The 19279-nt window shown below is 37.0% G+C and overlaps 1 protein-coding gene across 1 annotated transcript in view; it reads right to left on the reverse strand.

The window, feature by feature from the left end:
- Nucleotides 1-903: 903 nt before the first annotated feature.
- The window catches only part of sfrp5 (secreted frizzled-related protein 5), a 98663-nt gene continuing 80287 nt past the window's right edge, over nucleotides 904-19279 (reverse strand). Inside the window, exon 3 of the mRNA XM_028795657.2 lies at nucleotides 904-2459. Within this exon, the coding sequence (XP_028651490.1) occupies nucleotides 2131-2459 (329 nt within the window). The 3' untranslated portion in view covers nucleotides 904-2130. The remainder of the gene's footprint in view (nucleotides 2460-19279) is intronic.

The raw sequence follows: 19279 nt of genomic DNA on the forward strand, positions 1-19279 counted from the left end.
ACGGAACTGTCATCTCTGTCTTGTCATGGAGCACAGTTTAAACTTTTGAAAAAGAGACAAATGTTTGTTTGCAGTGTTTGAATAACGTTCCTGTCTCTCTACAACCTCCTGTGTTTCTGCGCAAATCTGTGACCCAAGCATGACAATATAAAAATAACCATATAAACATATGGTTTCTACTTTGCGGATTTTCTTATTTCGCGGGTGGCTCTGGAACGCAACCCCCGCGATGGAGGAGGGATTACTGTATTCCAAAACAGCAGGCATAGAAGAGTTGCTGTTCATTGCGCTTCTTGTGTTGCTTACCTGTATACCTCTAAATTGCATTTTCTACAGTTTGAATACTTGCATACTTGCGCAAAAGGCGAATAATTTACCAGTTGTTTTAATTTTCTTATAAACCCTGTAGAAGTTGGCGTTACCACTCCTTCAAGGATTTTTCTGCTTATGCGTGCATGGCCAATATACTGTAAGCGAACGTCTACATCATATGCATTTTTGGTCATTCTAATGTTGACAAAAATTCTTTTGTAAACAATGTGAAAATACTGGTATGGATGGAGATCGTTTTCATTTCAAAATGGTGTTTTATAATAAAAACATAGTGTGGACATCTCAAGAGTGAAAAATAGTTATCAGTGCCCAACCGAAGAATCCACCTCATTCATATCTGATTGATCAAAAATCAGTTGCAACATGGTGGTCAATTCCAGAGTTAAGGAATAACAAGAGAAGTGTCTTTTTTCCTATCAAATATACCTTGTAAGAAAGAAGAATGTATCAAAAAGCAGCCAGACATCATTTTATGAAGTACAGACAGGACAGCTTTGGCAGGTACAGCAGACTGGCAGGTTTGATGGAATGTTAAAATACTAACGATGGAAAGAATTCAGAAAGATGGCCTAGTTTATATAATGTTATCTTTGACAGATCATTTTATTTATTTTAATGAAAAGATCAGAACACATAAATTTTTAATAGGCAAACACTGAAACAGCCCAGCATCCTGATAAACTACGTGCAAGCAGTCAAATAGCAAAAATATACTCAGTATAAAAATCTCCAGTTTATTTACTTATTATTATTTTTTTAAACTCATTCCTTGGTAACATATCTAGATACAAGTTTACTGATCAATACAAAGAAGTTAAATTCTTCATTATTATTGTGTCATTGTATGAGGATGCTATGACTGTAACTTTTTTATACCTAAAAATTAAAAAAAAAAAAAAAAATAATAATGAAAAATAAAACACAGGACTGTAGGGCTTCCAAAGCATGTCAGTATCCCTTGTTGGCAGCAGCCCAATATCTGTCTCTGGATGGACAACCTCCATCCGTTCCTCTGCTTCAAAGGCAATGAAACGTCCTCCATTTGATGGCAGAGAGCTGCATCCCACTGTTGTCCCTGGGGATGGCTGTCCTTCACTACAGGTGGGAGGAAAATCAGTTGAGTCAGGAGTGTGCACAATTCAAAAATGGATCTCATACTTTGAAAATGACTCTCATTCAGAAAATAGTTTTCCTTTTTTTTTTCTTAATGAGACATAATTTTTTGCTACCTACAGAACATACCAGTCCTTCAAGCCCAAACCGGGTTTTGGGCTCTCTTTACGCTCGATGGTAATCCTCTTTTCCATTTACATTCACTTTTCCTCCCCTGATTGCCTCCCCCTCTCTTATTGACATTCATAAACTGATTATTTTTCTTAAGCTCCTCTCTGTTTCTTTTGGGTTTCTTATGTGTATAGTCCCACACACTGTCGCACAGTCTCACATCAAAATCATTCTACAGATCCATATAGTTTGTTTCTCTTGTTTCTCTTAAATAATAATTTTTAAAGTCCTTTTTTTCTGGATTGAATCAGTTTAAGAAAGAAAGAAAGAGAGAAAGAAAGAAGTGAAAGAAATGAACAGGCCATTTGGAAGGGTGAGCGTGGATACAATTATTCATATTAATAACATGATCATTACCACTTATTATTAGCGTTAATAGGTACACTATTATTAATCAAAGGGAAAATGAAAGCAAGTGTCAGAGTGTGCTGTTTGACAAGTTTCTCTTTTTCTTTTTGCGTGTTTCTGCACAGATGTTTCTGCCGTGTTCATGAGAAGCGGGTGACTGCTGGGTCACTGGAAGACGGTATGGTAGGTGGGACACTGATACGACTTCATGTACTTGACGGCAAATCTCAGCTCCTTGCTCTTCTTCTCCCACTTGTAGATGGACATAAGCAACAGCTGCTGGTCCAGCTTGCGGCCCATGATGAGAAAGTTGGTATTGAGGTTGTCAAGCTGGTGGCAGGGGCAGTTGGCGCCATTCTTGATATACACCACTAACTTCTTCAAGTCTTTTTTGCGGAGAGGTCCCATTTTTAAAATTTTCTTCTTCTTCTGAGCTGCAATAACTTTGCGGTCTCCTAATTCTCGCTTTACCTCTTTGATTTTCATTTTTAGAACTGGGGAAATACAAAAGAGAGAAAAATTGATAAATAACAATTTTCAGGAATAACATTCCACTATTAGAACTACAACAAAAAGTAGAAAGTGCTGTTAAACAGCTGGTGAACTAGCCTAAAGACTCAAATGGCATCTGATATTGTTCCTGTGAACAAAATTGGTAATGTCACCTAAAACATCTTCTCTCCCTACACCTTGAGTGATCAGCCTTTGGCAGGTCACGGTTACTGTCGCTGCTTAGTGAGCTGCAGTGCCATCGTAGTTATCTGACATAAATGCAGCTTTGATGTGTTTTTGTCATGGTATTCTTTGAAATACGAATTTTCCAAGACACTGCTCTTGGGGCGGGTAGTTTAGTTGGATTGACTGCTTCACACTGGCTGGGTGTGCGTGAGTTGGTCTGCCTTATAGTGCAGCACGATGTTGTCAACGTTTGTTTCCCTGCTTTGTGCCTGATGCAGCTGGCATACACTCCAGGTCCATTATCACCTTGTCTTGCAATAAACTGATAAGGAAGATGAACTGCTGGACTATTCATTTTTGCAATGATTGAATGAAACTCTTAAAGAAAAATACTGTGCTTCAAATGATGGCTCTTAAATAATCCACATCTGATATGTCATCAGTTCACACAACAGTGTGTACAAAAACTAGGAAGTATTGTTGGATACAAAACTCAATATGGCTACAAACAAAACAACAGGAACAAATGGCAAAAGTATTTTTAAAAGAAAAAAAATGTGGAAGACTTTTTAAAACAGGAACGAAAATCACAGTAAATCTACTGAAGATTCTGACACTTTTCATTTGGGAAATTGTTTACCATGTTCATTAATTTGACAAGAGCTTTGTTTTAAGTGTATTTTTGGCTGTTTATTAAAGTATGAGCTCCAGTATGCTAAAAATGTTGTCAGCGTATCTCTTCACCCAGAAGGCCTTCAGAGAACCATTGCATCCTTACACTAGACCTATTCGTGGATGGGTCAGGAAATCAACACCTCCAAGAAGCTCTCCCTGCAAACTGCCTTCCAATACTCAGATCTTCCAACAGATTGACAGTCCAGCACTGGGCAAAACACAAAGGTTTCTCTAATAACCAATTAGCCAATAACATGTCTAATTAAGGATAAGTTAAGGGAGTTGACCATTAGAAAAACTGAAGGAACTGCTGCTGAAAATGGGGCCTTGCAGTCATATGTGAACAATAAATTAAAAATCAGTCATTTCAAGCAGTAATAGCCATTATACACAAAGGTAATGCCTTGGCTATATATTTAAATTAATTTAATGGTATCTTGATAATAAAATGTATCAATTTCTGTCAAAAACATGAAAATTTTATGTGACCACAAACTTTTGAATGGTAGTGTATGGGAAAGATTGAATAGAATACCGTATATTCTCGCGGATAAGTTCTGCTGCAGTTAAGTCGGTACTTGATTTTGCAGTATAATTTCTGGTATTTTATAATGTCGGCTGTATAAGTTGAATGCGGAAAACTCACTATTGGTACAAGGGATTATGATATGCTAACACCCACCTGAGAGAGTAACCACAGAGCACCCTGCCTTTTTTTTTCTATGTGGGTGCAGCAATGCGCTGTATCAGCGGGTACTCCTAACCTCTCTCTCTTACTCTATTGTGCTTACGTGACCACACGGTAATACCCGAATGATTCCAAAGCAAAGTTTGCACTGATTTGTGTTTTTTGTATCTCACACCTTCATACACTTTTATTGTAAGAGCATCCCTTATCTATGATGGAGCGTTCGATCAGAAGAAAATATGAAGCTGGTTTTAAATTAAACATCGTTCAAGTAGCGAAAGAAATTGGTAACTGCACTGCAGCAACAAAATTCGATGTGTCTGAGAAACTGATGCGAGATTGGAGGAGGCAAGAAGATGTAAAAAAAAAATAAAATAAAAATAAATGTCGCATTTGTGAACAGGCATATAAGTTGGGGTCTGATTTAATGATCGATTTTTTGGGTTTCAAGAAAACATGAGCATATACGGTAATTGTGATTTGTAAAACTCTGTTATTCAAAGCTTATCATGTCCTGGAAAAAACTGCATGTGCAGCTGGATAGAAAATTGTCAGCCACAATGAACATTAAATATTGTGAAGAACCCAATATTTTCACTCTTCCAGTTATTGCTTTGTCTACAATACATGATTAAACAATAATTCAGCCATTCATGCCGCAGTGGAGAAATGGGCACTAGAGGAATCACAGAAAAGTGTAAGCACTGTATTTACAAGGTTAGAACATTAGAATGATTTTGATGAGAACATTCAACTCAACAAGCTATGCTAATCCTATTTGCCCAGATTTTTTCAAAATAACGTTGAGTTGGGTGTTGAAAGCCTCTAAAGTCATTCTGTTTGCCACACTACTTAGTAGTTTATTCCGTGTGTCTATGGATCTCTGTGTGGAAAAAAGAAGCATTTTAATGTTTTTGCAATCCTTCTGTGCCCCAGTGTTCTTATTGAAGAATGTAATTTAAAGTAACAACTGGAGCCCACTAATTCGTTGTACTGTATAATTGTAAAACCTTCAATCATGTCACTCTTAACTTCAGCTTGCATGAAGTGAAAAGGTTCAGCTCTTTCAGTCTTTCTTCATAGCTCATACCTCTCAGTTCTGGAATCAGCTTTGCGGCTCTTCTCTGGACCTCCTTCTAGCAGTACTTTGTCTTTTTTTGTAATATAATATAAATAATATGGAAACCAAAAATGCAAATGGTACTCCTGGTGAGGCCTCACTACAGCCGTGCATACATTAAGCATACTTTCTCTTGACTTATACTTTAGTATGTATTGTAATATAACCTAACATCCCATTACCTTTCTTAATGGCTTCTGTACACTGAAAGGATTTAGATAATGGCGAATCCACTATTACTACTATTTCCTTTTCATCAGATGTATTTTCATGTCCGGTGTACGTGTAACACTTTATTACTTACATAAAATGTAATCTGCCACATATCTGCTCATATGTGTATTCAGTCTAGATCCCTGTAAAATGATTTGGCTGATTAATACATTTCTGCCATTCCACTTAGTTTGGCATCATCTGTAAACTTAACCAGCTTTTTTTTAATATACTTATTTAGATCATTTATATACTTTATATTAAAAAGCACATTGCCCCAGCATTGATCCTTGAAGGACAACATCACCTAATTCTCAAAAGATCCTTGAACCATAACCATTTGTTCCTGGGGCATAATCCAATTTGGCCCACATCTACTCACTGCACCTTGAATTCCCACTTCTTTCAGTTTAATATTAAACATTACAGGTTATTATATCAAAAGCTTTCTGAAAATCCAGGTAAATAATACCATTTGCACCTCTCTGATCTGATGTCTAAAGAAATATAATTAAGTCACACAGAAGAATCAGCACAGAGACCTGATCTTAATGTCACAAGTAAAGCATAAAAAACTAGACTAGGCAATGATCAATGACACCAACAACAAACAGGCCTAGCTTCATGAGCTGAAATAAATGTGGAAAGTAGTGTCTCTAATAAGTGTAATTTGATTAATATATTAATTTACCAAACCCACTTAATTCTACACAGGAATACAGGGAGTCAGAGCTTAACCTGGCAGCAGCAGGGCAAGGAGGGATCTCACTCTGAATTGAAGATGCACTTACACAAGGCCATTTTACAGTCAATGTGCTTAACTGGAACATCCTTAGAAATGATTGAGGAACTTAGATGGAAACTTAAGAGAAGACTTTGTACAAAAGTAAGACATTTTTTGCTTCACCAAAGGAGAACAGACACAGTTAAACGGTAGTGTGGTAGCGAGTAGGGCTTTGGGGGCCTTCAAATCTCAACTTGATGTTATTGTGGACAGTCTTAGTGAATAAGAAGGATAAGATTTTTGGCCTGTTCTTGTCACAATTGTTCTGATATTCTGACAATGGGCCCAGGTTGGGATTTGATATCAGAATGCTGGAGATGTAAGTTAGCAGCAATTGTTACATCCAATGTAAATAATTAAAATGTATAAATTTTTATGCTGTACCTTATTTGTTTTCAAACCTTACACCTAAAACTAGTGATCTGTGATTGCTGAATGTAGCTCATATAACTTTTAATAATAATATTATTGAAGAGTGTTCATAAGAGATGTCATGCTGCCCTTTATTCTTCCCATTGCTTAACTCAGCTTTAGGACCTAACACCAGATCAACCAATCTTTGGGGGTTTCATAAAAATGAAATAAAGGAAAATCTGGTTGCTCAATACAACTCCTCATGCTTCAAAACTGAAATAAATAATTTGAAGAACTTTATAGATCAATGAATGGTTATCTCATTCGATTCTTGCTTTATACATGTTACACACTAACAGACAGATTGAGTCCAATAGTATATTTTTAGAATGTACTAAAAAAATCCCTCACTGTAATTTATACACAAAATAACAACCCACTTCACACGCTGAACATTAAGCTGGCTGCCTTTCAACATCAGGACATGGCACTAGCCATAATAACAGGCCTGAGATGTAAACATTTACCTTTTTTACACTCTCTTCATTTCAACTGACTGACAGAAGGATGGTGGTGTTGAACAATTAAACTGCTCGCCTTTGGTCTTTGTGAAATCTCCCACACCCTAATCACCGATAAACAGCTCTTGTTAACCACTTAGCAGGGCTGTAGAACTCCAAGCCTACACACTTTGTGGATCACCCGGCTCCCAGGTGATAAGCCTCTGGAAGTTCCCCATTAAAACATAAAGGAACAGAGAAACAGTTTTAACAGTTCCAAGAAGTCCCATAAATCATCATTCTGTGTCTTGGCCAACATTTTCCATCCAGGGGAGATGCACCCTGCCAGTAAAAATATCCCTAAATGATAGAGGTTATGAAGTAGACTAATCAAAGGGTAAAATTGCCTTGCAAAAGTTAGCTCCCACGTGCCGAATTGGGGATCCCCAACATGCACTAGGGATACCATAAGGTTCGCAGCTTTCAAAAAAAAAAAAGCATGTATATAGCCTACATCATAAAAAAGACCTGCACAGGCAGCTGCTAAATAGATTATAACGCTGGAATGGAGTTCAAAAAATTTTTAGCACTTTTAGCCTGGCAGTGGAAAGGGAACAGTAAACCTTAAAAGGATGTTTTAATAGGAGACCACCACCGTTTTTCTGCTCCTGAAGGTTTTAAGAGTATTACATTTCTAGTAAGACTAACACAATATCTGGGGTTTTAATAAGTGAGAAGGCTGTTTTAATCAATAGCTAACAATGTGTCCATCCATTTTCTGACTGGCTTATCCTGTTGATCGTCTCAAGGAGCAGGAATGGACAAGAAGAAAGAAGTCAGCTTGTATGATATGCCAGTCTGTCATAAGGTGCATAAACACCAATTCCTAGCAAACCAGTCTGGAATGGCAAACTGCTTGCCGGCATGTTTTCGAGTTGTGGTAGCAAACTGGGGTGCTCAAATAAAGACATAAAAACATTTACAAAGAATGTGCTGGCCTAGATACACTTCCAGGTGTTTGCAAAAGAAGTTAACACAAGCTCTGCAGGGAATACATTTAAGCTTGAATTTTAATATATAAAATGTGGCATGTGCAATTGTTCGGGCACCCTATCAGCTAGTAATGTTTTATGTACATTTTATTGTCTGGTGTCACTTTATTGTCATTGGTTGATGAACTCTGTTCAGCCAGGCTGTTACCATGATGCTTCTGGTGCATTGCAGCAAGTTAGAACATGGTGGCCTTTTTATTTTTGGAAGAGTTGTGTGCTAAACAGCTTACCTGAACCTCTTTGTTTAAATAAAGGAAAGCCTCTTATAAAAGAATATCTTTAGCCATTCTGTTTTAAACAGGTTCATGTTTTGATCGTTTTACTGCTCAAGTAACGAAGACACATTTACAGTATATATTCAGTGTGCCGACTTCTCTGGCCATCATTCGCCTTTAAAAGGAATTTCTACCCCTCAGAAAAGACTGAAACCTTGTTACATCAGTTCATTTGTCTGGAAAAGAGCTAAACAGTTATGACGCACATGGCATAAACAACCGTACAAGCCTTTGTAGACAATAGGGAGTGCTCACAATCCAACTCTAACACAAAATAGATGCCAAAAGGCTAAAATTATAAGAATGTTATTTTAGTAATCACAAAATGTGCAATAGGTAAAGAGAGACATGAGCAATAATAACATGTAAAAGAGAACAAACACAAATAAAACCCTTCTTACACCACTGGACCTAACCTTACAGGAACTATATCTGTCCGTGGGTGGGTAGGTAGGTAGGTAGGTAGGTAGGTAGGTAGGTAGGTAGGTAGGTAGGTAGATAGATAGATCCTTATTTATCCCCAGGTCAGAAATTTGGCTTTTTACAGAATCTCTTTAAACAAATAAATACATAAATAGGTAGATAAAGTAAGTAACACACACCGGAATGACTATAAAGCAAGAAAATTCAAAAGGAAGAAAAGTTCTGACTTGGCAGCCCCAGTCCCAGTGAGGCATTATGTAGGCATATTGCTGTTGGTATAAAGGAGCCCAGTAGCGTTTCAGCTGAATAATGTGTTGGTTGAAAGTCCTCAGTATTAGTGTGTCAGAGAGAGAATGTGCAGCATTGTTCATAATGACACTCAATTTTGTTTTAATTCCCTTGTTTTCTAAGACCTCCAAGGTGTGCAGAGTGCATCCTATAATTGAGCCTGCACTTTTAATTAGCTTGTTGATACGGTGGGCCTTTCTATATATAATACCAAAAATGCTCCTCTTCTTTAACTTCTGTATCTTTACTGATCCCTGGCCTACATTCCTTCTTCCAATTAAATGTTTTTCCAAAAATGTCACCAGAGTGACATATGAAAGCTTATTAGGGTACAGAGAAAAAAAAGTAGGCACACAGTGGGGAAAAAAGCATGAAATGTCAACTTTAATCTCGATATTTCTACTTTAATCACGTAGTTTATTATGTCATTAAAGTAGAACATCATAAACTTTATCTTAAAATCGTTTAATTTACTAGTTTCTCAATCCCATCGTAACTAAAGTAGCACGTTAAATGCTTTGTTTTGTATTTGATCTTCTATGTGCTCTATGTGTGTGTATCACTACGTGCTTTCAGGCTTTCTCTTCCTAAGGACACAGAATCCATTACATTCGTGATATTACAGCTCTCTGAATAATTAAAATACTGAGATGTATACGTGATATCATTTTCATGATGATAGGAGTTAAAGCACGTTATTAAACATGGGAACACGGTGGCGCAGTGATTGTTCCTGCCTCACGCAAGATGCTTGCTGCACCATGCGCGACCTCTGATGAAATAATTTATTTTAGCAGTATTGTCTCTTTCAAACGTACTAACCTCCAATTCCTGTCCTTACTTTTCTTTCTCCAAATACCCAATCGCCACACAATCAGCTCTGTAATAGATGTTAAGCCATCTGTAAGCTTAGAACGCCGATTCTTCAAAATTTTAAGGAACATCGAAATATCTTCATAGTATGTGTTTGATTATTCTATCCATCTATCCTTCCAGTGTCACATCAGCACCAGCAAAAATACAGCGCGAGGCAGGAACAATCCGTGAATGGAGTGCCAGCGGCTTGCTAGTGCTACGGCACCGTGTAGTTAAAGTTAAAGTTTTATCTGATTAATATAATAAACATATTTTGCTGCATTTCATCTTAAAAATGATATCGTTATCATATGTATATATGCTCTTTATAAAGTGGCTCAGGTTGTACAATATTATAACTGTATCGCAAGTTTACAGTGAGGTAATTGTACTTATAAGTACAAACAGTTCTACAAGGAGCACTTGATGGACTGATTGAGTGCGTTTAGAGTTCTTGGGATGAAACTGTTTCTGAACTGCGAGGTCAGTACAGGAAAGGCTCTGAAGCGTTTGTCATATGAGAGCAGTTCAATAGACAGCATGGCTGAGGCAGCGTGTGCTTGATGCTGTATCCCGATAATTCTCTTTCCGATCAGCTGCTGTACAGCTGCGATTCACACTCAGATACAGTGATATAAATACTCCAAGTGGTGCAGTGAGAGTAATATGTAAAAAGATGATCCACTGTGGCAACACCTAATGGGAGCAGCTGAAAGAAGAAGAAGGTGCAGTGAGAGTAACAACGCTAAAGCAGTTATGGTATTTGGAATAGTTTGACCATTCTGTGGACCATTATATTGTTACAAGTTAATTACAATCAGATGCCTTAAACTAATAAACAATATGTGGTTAATTTCAGTGTATTTATATAGCCACGTCAGGGATGTGGATCTAAAAAAGAAAGGATAACCACACAGGAACGGTAGCACTGCTTTGATGCTGGGTGCCGCCAGTCTGCAAAACTGAGCAGAGAACTTGCGTATGACAGGGTATGAGCTACCGTGGAAATGTGCGTGGCTTTTTGCCAAGTTTAGGTTTTATACATCGCAATTTGAACATGGAAATGTTCTTACGCAACATTTTTGTGTATGCACACTGTTTATACATGAGGCCCCTGGTGTGCAACAGTGGCTGCAAGTTTTCATTCTAACCATCTTCTTAATCAGTGAGCTGTTTTTGCTGCTGATTAACTTGTTTTGCCTTCATTTTAATTGATGTGACTCAGACACCTAAGTTGTTTCTTTTTCCTTAATGAGCAGCCACACTATAACGAGAAACAAAACAAGCTAACCAGCTAACCGGCAAAATAAAAAATGGTGAAGGTCTCGGTCATGTTGGTCTGCTCAGGTCACCAAAACATCTTGACAGTGGTCTTAGAAAAAAAAGAAAATCAGCAGTCCACTCTGGCAGAATGAGAGTAGCAACAAGTCATGACATTCAATAATGGCTTTAATTAACAGCAAGAATTGGCTTTTCATTAAGAAACTGATTGGACTGAAATTGGCTGGAGTTTGACGCTCCAGTTTAACTGGTCATCTGTTGGCTCGTTTCACATCTCATTTCTCTTTGGCTCCCATTTAATGAAGAAATTAATCACGGATTGAATCCTTAAAAACAGGGCTATTAAAATGAAGGGAAAAGGATTAGCAGTGAAAACTGCTTTCTAATTAGGAAAGGGGTTAGAATGAAAACCTGCAGCCACTGCGGCCCACCAGGACCGAAGGAGGACACCCCTGATATAGCTGGACTTGACAAAGACCTTAGGAGAACCTCAAGCTGAAATGAAAACAAGGGAAAAAAGGTGGGTCTTTAATTTAGATTTAAACTCATCAATAGTAAGGCAAGACTTAACGTTTGACAGGAAACTATTCCAAAGTCTAGGGGCAGCTACAGAGAAGGCATGGTTGCCTTTGGTTTTAAAATGTGAGTAAGGAACTGAGAGGTGCTGTTGTGAGGATGACCTAAGTGACCGGAGCGTTGAATATGGAAATAGCTGATTTGAAATGTATTGTGGAGCTAATCCATTGAGTGCTTTAAGAAGAAATAGCAAAATTTTAAAATCAACTCTGTATTTCACATGCAACCAGTGCAAATGAGCTAGAATAGAATAAAATAATAACTTTTGTTTGTACTAGTTAAAAGTCTAGTGGCTGAATTTTGAATCATTTGAATCCTATAAAGTGCAGAACGGGTCAGCCCCATATACTGTACAGGGAATTACAGCAGTCAAGTTGAGAGGTGATAAAAGCGTGGAGAACTATGTCAGATTCAGTGCTATGCAATACTCTAAAGGGAGACTGGAATTTCTCAAAGACTTGTTCAAGTAGGAGGAGATCTGGGAGAATGCAATTTTTTTCCAATATCTTGGAAATAAATGGTAGCTTGAAGATTGGCCTGTAGTTTTTATGGTTACTGGGGTCTAGGTTAGGTTTCTTTAATAGAGGTTGCACGATTACGCATTTAAAACTGGAAGGCACGACTCTGCTAGTCAATGAGCAATTAATTATAGCCACAATAACAGAGCAGATTCTAATAAAAACTTCTTCAAAAAACATGATGGCATAAAGTCTAAGGCCCAGTAAGTGGCATTCATTTGTGAGACCACCTCAGAGTGCTGGGCAGACGACACTGGCTAAAATTGCTGGAGATAGCTCATTGGATGATATGGCTCTAAGAAATCCATGTCTAGGGGTGAAATGTTAGATCTTACATTGTTCACGTAGTCAATAAAGAAATTCAAAAACTTCTCACAGGTTTCAGTAGTAGAAGCAAAGGTAACAGCAGCAGCACGAGGATTTAAGGTGGAGTGAATTGTGCCTAATAGTATTTTAGGTCTGTGAGCATTTTTATTGATTGCTTCAGTCTAATATTGTGCCTTATCTGTCTTAACAGAGCTTTGGTAAAGCTTTAAACAATCTCTTAAAATTTCACTTGAGACCTGACATTTGCTCTTTTCCACTTACACTCTGCCCTTCTGAAGTCTAGTCTAAGAGCACAAGTGAAGTCATTCAACCAGGGCATGCCAACATTCTTTACCTTGGGTCTTTAAAGTTTTAAAGGATTACAATCCAGAATGTGAGAGCACCCCACCTTCCTTAAGTTATTTTTTTAATTACAGGAATGTCTACCTCTGGTGTCGTTGCATTATTAAGTGAAGTAACTCACTCTCTAATGGTCAATCTCTTATAATAGCATGGCCAGTGAACCTCTTGCTGAGGCATCCAAAAGCCCACCTCCAATTCTGCGTAGCCTGAATAGGCTGCAGTCCCTTTTTCAAGCAGGTGTGACTTAACTCAAAATGTTAGGTATTAGTGTGTGTTTATATGTTTTGTTGCTGTTTTTATTCCCTTTGTATTACTATCTATCATATTTTTATGTAACTTCTGCTGATTTTGTTTATTAGATAGATAGATAGATAGATAGATAGATAGATAGATAGATAGATAGATAGATAGATAGATAGATAGATAGATAGATAGATAGATAGATAGATAGATAGATAGATAGATAGATAGATAGATAGATAGATAGATAGATACTTTATTAATCCCAAGGGGAAATTCACATACTCCAGCAGAAGCATACTGATAAAGAACAATATTAAATTAAAGAGTGATAACAATGCCGATAACAATGCAGGTATACAGACAGACAATAACTTTGTATAATTAAAGAGTAGTAAAAAAGTGTCCAGGGAACTAGTCCACATAAAAGAAAGTGGTAGGAGTTGACAGTGAAATAGAGAAAAATACAGAAAAAAGGTAAAAAGATAAAGTCATACACGGAGCTGGTATTATTGGTTAATTGTGTATTGCCTCTTTAAGTTTACTTTTACTGTTTGTGGGTTGAACCCCAGGAGGTGAGACCATCTTGATGTCAACACTTCTAAGCCCTCCTGAGGTTATTTAAGTCAGTCAAAATGGCTCTGGAGTTAAGAGATAAAGCGGAGATCTGTGAGTGAATCTGCTACTTTCCCTGGGTTTATTGGCTTTTGACGCTTTCATTCTCTGTTTTAAGGTTCTAAATTCTAGATTGTGCTATTGGACTTGTTTGCTATAAAATGCCTTTTAAGCAGATTTTTTTTCTCTTTTTGCTTATTAGAGCTCTTTCCTGCATTCCTCTATTTATGGTATTTAAATCTTCAATTTATAAAAATTCTTTGTTTGCCCATTCTAATACAAGCCAAGGGTTTACAAGGCAGAATTGAAAAGTTCTAAGCTTGACTAAGAAGAGAATGACTTGGAGCCATGAGACTTACAAGTTATTCCACATATTCACCCTGAAGTTCAACACACTTGGCACCTCCTGTCTGAAGTTTCTGTAACCCTTCCAAAAAAATTCTGATTCTCCAAATCTCCATGCTGAATGTTTGCACACTACTTCTTCACAGTTGAGTATGATGGGCACTTGTCATTTCTACTGCAGGAATAGGAATTTCAGAATGGATTGGAGTTCCACAGTGGAAAATTCCACACTTTTTCTTGATATGGTACACTCGATGATGTGAAACAATATCAGAACATAGCATTACAATAATGCAAATTTGCACTTTACAAAATAAAATAACACTCTTTTCACCTACAGTGGCAAAATATCACTTGAATTTAGGAAGTTGAATGGGCTTAAAACTTTTCTGTATGCCCTCATATGGGTATGGTCATCCCTCCTCTTGTGTAACTTTTGTTATATTTTTTTACATTTGAGATCTTTTGTCAGCTCCTCATTTTTGGGACATGCTGTAGAAGGTAAGATCTGGGGCCTGGCTGGGTTAAGATGAAAATCCTGGTCTGTCTTTTGTGGAGCTGTCTAGGCTTCACACACATTTTTTCTTGGTGGGAGACCTCACTTGATTACAAAATTATCTCCAACTCATGAGCCTTTACGGTTAAGTTAAATAGCCTGAGGGAGGTCTCATGAGTGGTAATGTCAGGGTGCCATAGACTCTGGGGACTTCTTCCACAAAGAACTAACAGCATAAGTAAACATTACGAAACATCAAACTGTTAACCAATAAAAAATGCAATCAACAGAAATAACATAAAATATAACAGGTAATAATAGAAAGGCAACAAAAATAGCAATAAACACATGTTAATGCATAACACTAAACACTTGTCTAGGGAAAAGAAGCTAACCATAATTAGCCCTTAAATCAGCTTGATCGTGCATAGTTGGTGTGAGCACCTACTTTCTTTAGCTAACTTCTAAAGAGCACTAGAAAAGCTTTAATGCAAAGCCACAAGAAAGTAGCACTGCAGTAGCAATGTCCAATTATAATGTGCAAAAAGAGATTCCATTAATAGGGCCTTGTTGACCCAAGTGATCATGCTCACTCTGGATATCACAATGCCATTGTCAGCCTTAATGATGAAGAGCAACAGAAGATTGACACTCATATAAAACAGCATAGGCAACAAAGAAACAAAGAGTATTAGTTATCACACAATGCTACGTCTTGGTTCTGCTTAATACCCTGTATGTCTCTTTTGCTTGTAAGTTGTACATTGATGGATTAAAAGCCAGAAGTCTGCATGACTATCGTCATCAAGTCCTTCCATGAGAATCCTAAATACAAAGAGGACTGTTTCATTTATGTTAGGTAGAATGCCCAGAGGGTTTTTTTTTTGTTTTGTTTTTTCTGTCCTCCCTTGCCATTGGACCTTACTCTTATTCTATGTTAATTAATGTTGTTTTATTTTAATTCTTATTTTGTCTTTTATTTTTCTTTTCTTCATCATTTAAAGCACTTTGAGCTACATTATTTGTATGAAAATGAGCTATATAAATAAATGTTGTTGTTGTTGTAAGATGCTTGCAACTTTTTTCCCCCTGTCACTTAGATACTCCCATCTTCTAATGACAGACAATATAAAGTTGTCTTAAGCAGATTAAGATCTGAACACCACCAAAAGTATACTTTTATGAGATGCTCATCTACTACTGGGATTCTTCTCTGGAGAAGGAGACCAAACTTTAATAGGTCTAGTCAAAGTAACAAAATAAGGTCAAAACTGGTAACGTACCCAAATAGCTGTGTACCCAAATAACTAAGCCCAAATGTGTAAAGTAAAATTTGATTTGAAAAGAATATGTGCAAGTCAGACTTCCTAAAGATCCTTTTTTCACTGCCTGATACTGTAAGAGACTGTCATTCAATCATAGATCCAGTACTGTGGACACTGACTGCAATGAGCTGCCATCTTAACTAATGATTAATGATGTTATGCAATGTAACTCTTGGGGGTAATGCGGTGGCATCAGAGCCTCGTTGTTATCAGCAAAAGAAACACAAATAACATTAAGAATGTATAATACCAAACAAATCTAAGAGATACAAAATTATAAATTATAATACCAGAAGATTTAAAATTATAACATACTGTATATATATGTTTGGTTTATAGGATTTAGCTGATAGAATTTATAACTTCATATTTCTCTTTCATCTGTCAATTCAGTTGTTCCTGTGAAATGTCCAGACATCTCCAAATGAACACTGAAAGTTTTCAATGTATTCTATTCCTCTCTTCCTGAACATAAATGAATAAAGTGTGCTTGGCAACCTTCTTGATTTGTAAGCAAAATCTCAAGTTTGTAATTTTACATACTTCATATTTGTATATATACATATGCCAAGGCCAATTTGTTAGTTACATATACTTTTCCGTTGTAATTGACTGTTCAAACAGTGACAGATTCATACAGTAGTACAGGTAATGTTATTTAGAGCAGCTAGGCTAGTAAGAAAATATTGCGTACATACAACTCGACGAAAAAATGGACAAGTCTAAAGATTTAGGTGCTGTTGAACACAACATTATAGAGGAAGCCAGACACATCAAATAAGTGTTTAGGAACAGAAACATTGCTGCTTTTTTATGTATAAGAATGTCAGGGGTCTAGTGAAAATTCATACAATCAAAAAAGGGCTATGTCTTTTATGGATTTGTGGGTATGTTATTACACTCCATACTTATTATTTAGACGGATAAATAGATTTATATTGAACCTTCCTAAGTACTCAAAACACTTTACATAGACAATAGGGAGCCACGTCAACCATCACAAATGTCCAACACCCACCTGGATGATATGATGGCAGCCATTTTTACGCCAGTATGCTCACTGCATCTTAACTATTAGGAGGTGAAAGGATGGAAGAGATAGTTAGCCAGTTAGAGACAGGGGATGATTAGGGGGCCAGAATGGACAAATCCGCGATGGGCAATTTGGCTAGAATATCAGGGTTCACCTACTCTTTTCAAGAGATGCCCAAGAATCTTTTATGACCACGGAGAGTAATGATCTCGCTTTTACATCTCATTTGAAAGATGGTGCCATATTTACAGCACAGTGTTACCATCACTGCACTGGTGCACTGGGATACATACACAGACCATAGGGTGAGCGCCTAAGTAATGGCCACATCCAAACATGCTTAGCTTCATGTGGATGACCTACATGTGTTATGGCTGCTAAACATTATGTGAATTCTTTATCGTGAAATGTACTCTCAAATTAATTTTCTCATTTTCATTTATTTCTAAAGTAAAATTCCACATGTAATAATTACACTGAAAGCAATTTCAGACATATTGCAGATATTCCAACTGAAAAAGAACATGTGCCATTGAGGAATTTCTTAAAAAGAGAACTACATGTAATACCTTTGAGGTATATTTTGTGCAATACAAGAATGCTACAGAGACCATTAGGCCATCTGCCCAACAGCCCCCTCCCCAGAGCACCCATCTCCATTTTTTGCTGATATCCTGCTGTCTGTTCTTATCTGCTTTGTGCCAGTACTTTTTCTGTTTTCCCATCCTTAATTAGTCCTAACTTTCTGTAACATGTGAGCTACTAACCCAAGTAAGTTAGCCCCATCCAAATGTCTGTACTCTTGGCAGAATTCAAGCTTTTATCTATATTTTAAATGCATTTTTTAAGGTTTCAGATCTCCTGAAAGGAAAAAGGCTAGTCTAAATATTTAATGTGGTGTGTAGTATCTCAGAATGTGCTTAGATTTTATCTACACTCATTTGTATAGTGATCTCTCACAACCAAGTACCAACAAATATTCATAATAATCAGATGAAAACAAGAGACATTCCAGCACTGTAACATTTTCCAGACTATAACAGCTGATACAATACGGGTAGAATTTAATTAAACATTTTAATATGATTTTAATGAATGACTTCCATTCAAATACCTCCAGACTGAAAATTGTCAAAATCAACTGGAAAACTGTCCAACATTTCCACATCTGTCATCTTGGAATCAGTGGTGTATAACAAAGACAAATATTGAAGTGAGTGCTAATGGAGCATTAGCATATGTTTTAGAATAAAGAGCTGACAAAAATGAAGTTCTGCTTATGATCATAGTAAGTGCAGAGCCACCTATCCTTATAATCACATACATGTAGCTGAACACCATCTTCTTCTGTCGTGTTTATCAGAGCATGGGTAATTAGAAATACAGGGTAACAAGTTTTCATCATGTTTGCCCCAGAATGACCCCCTCTGAGATGTGAATGCCATGTGCTTTTGCTTTAAAGCCCTCCAACTGTGCAAAAAATTGAACAACTCATGCCTGATTTATTAATGAGAACCTGAAATTAGAAATACATGCATCCAAATGGTGAGTAAGACATTGTGCAATGCACATCTCTAAAATTTTTAAACTCAGTAGAGTGTCATAAAGCATGATATCCTCACTTAAGAAGACAAGATTGCATATCATACCCTCACAACTGAAATTTTTGATTATAGGATAATACAGTGGTTCTCAAACTGTGGGGTGCACCCCCCTAGTGAAGTAGGTAGTAACAAAAAAGGGGGCGCGAATGTTGCCATATGTGGTGTAATTTCGCTAATCGTAGGGAAATTTTAAACTTGTAGCACTGTATCGGCAGCAAAAAATATAGGAATAAATGTTATTAAGGTTTCAAAAAATGTTAGGGGGGCGCGATTAAAACTGTTATGAAAACTCAGGTTGCAAATACTTAAAGGTTGAGAAACGCTGGCATAATAGATGTATTTTTGGCTAATTCTTACTTAATAGTTTTAGTTATACAGGATGCGTGTCTGCCGAAGAGGTGCATAAATGAGAATTTGTCTTGTGGGATGCATTTGGTTGCTTAGGACACTTGTTTCTGTTTATCTCCATGGTTCAAGTATCATAAAACTCAATTAGTAAATCACTAGCAATTTGAAAAACTGACACTAAATTTCTTTTTGTAGGCAATATCGCAATTGCAAAACACAAAACTCACAAAAAGTGCTTCGGTATATAAAAGTTTTTTTGTTTGGTTGGAAAACAAGAAGTACTACTTCCTGAAGTTTCTTTCACACTTCTGTGTTTACTTGTGTTCTCTTCTGCAGCTGTGTATCTTATGTAATCCGTA

Source organism: Erpetoichthys calabaricus, chromosome 2, assembly GCF_900747795.2.
Source record: "Erpetoichthys calabaricus chromosome 2, fErpCal1.3, whole genome shotgun sequence".
In the NCBI taxonomy this organism is placed as follows: Eukaryota; Metazoa; Chordata; class Cladistia; order Polypteriformes; family Polypteridae; genus Erpetoichthys; species Erpetoichthys calabaricus.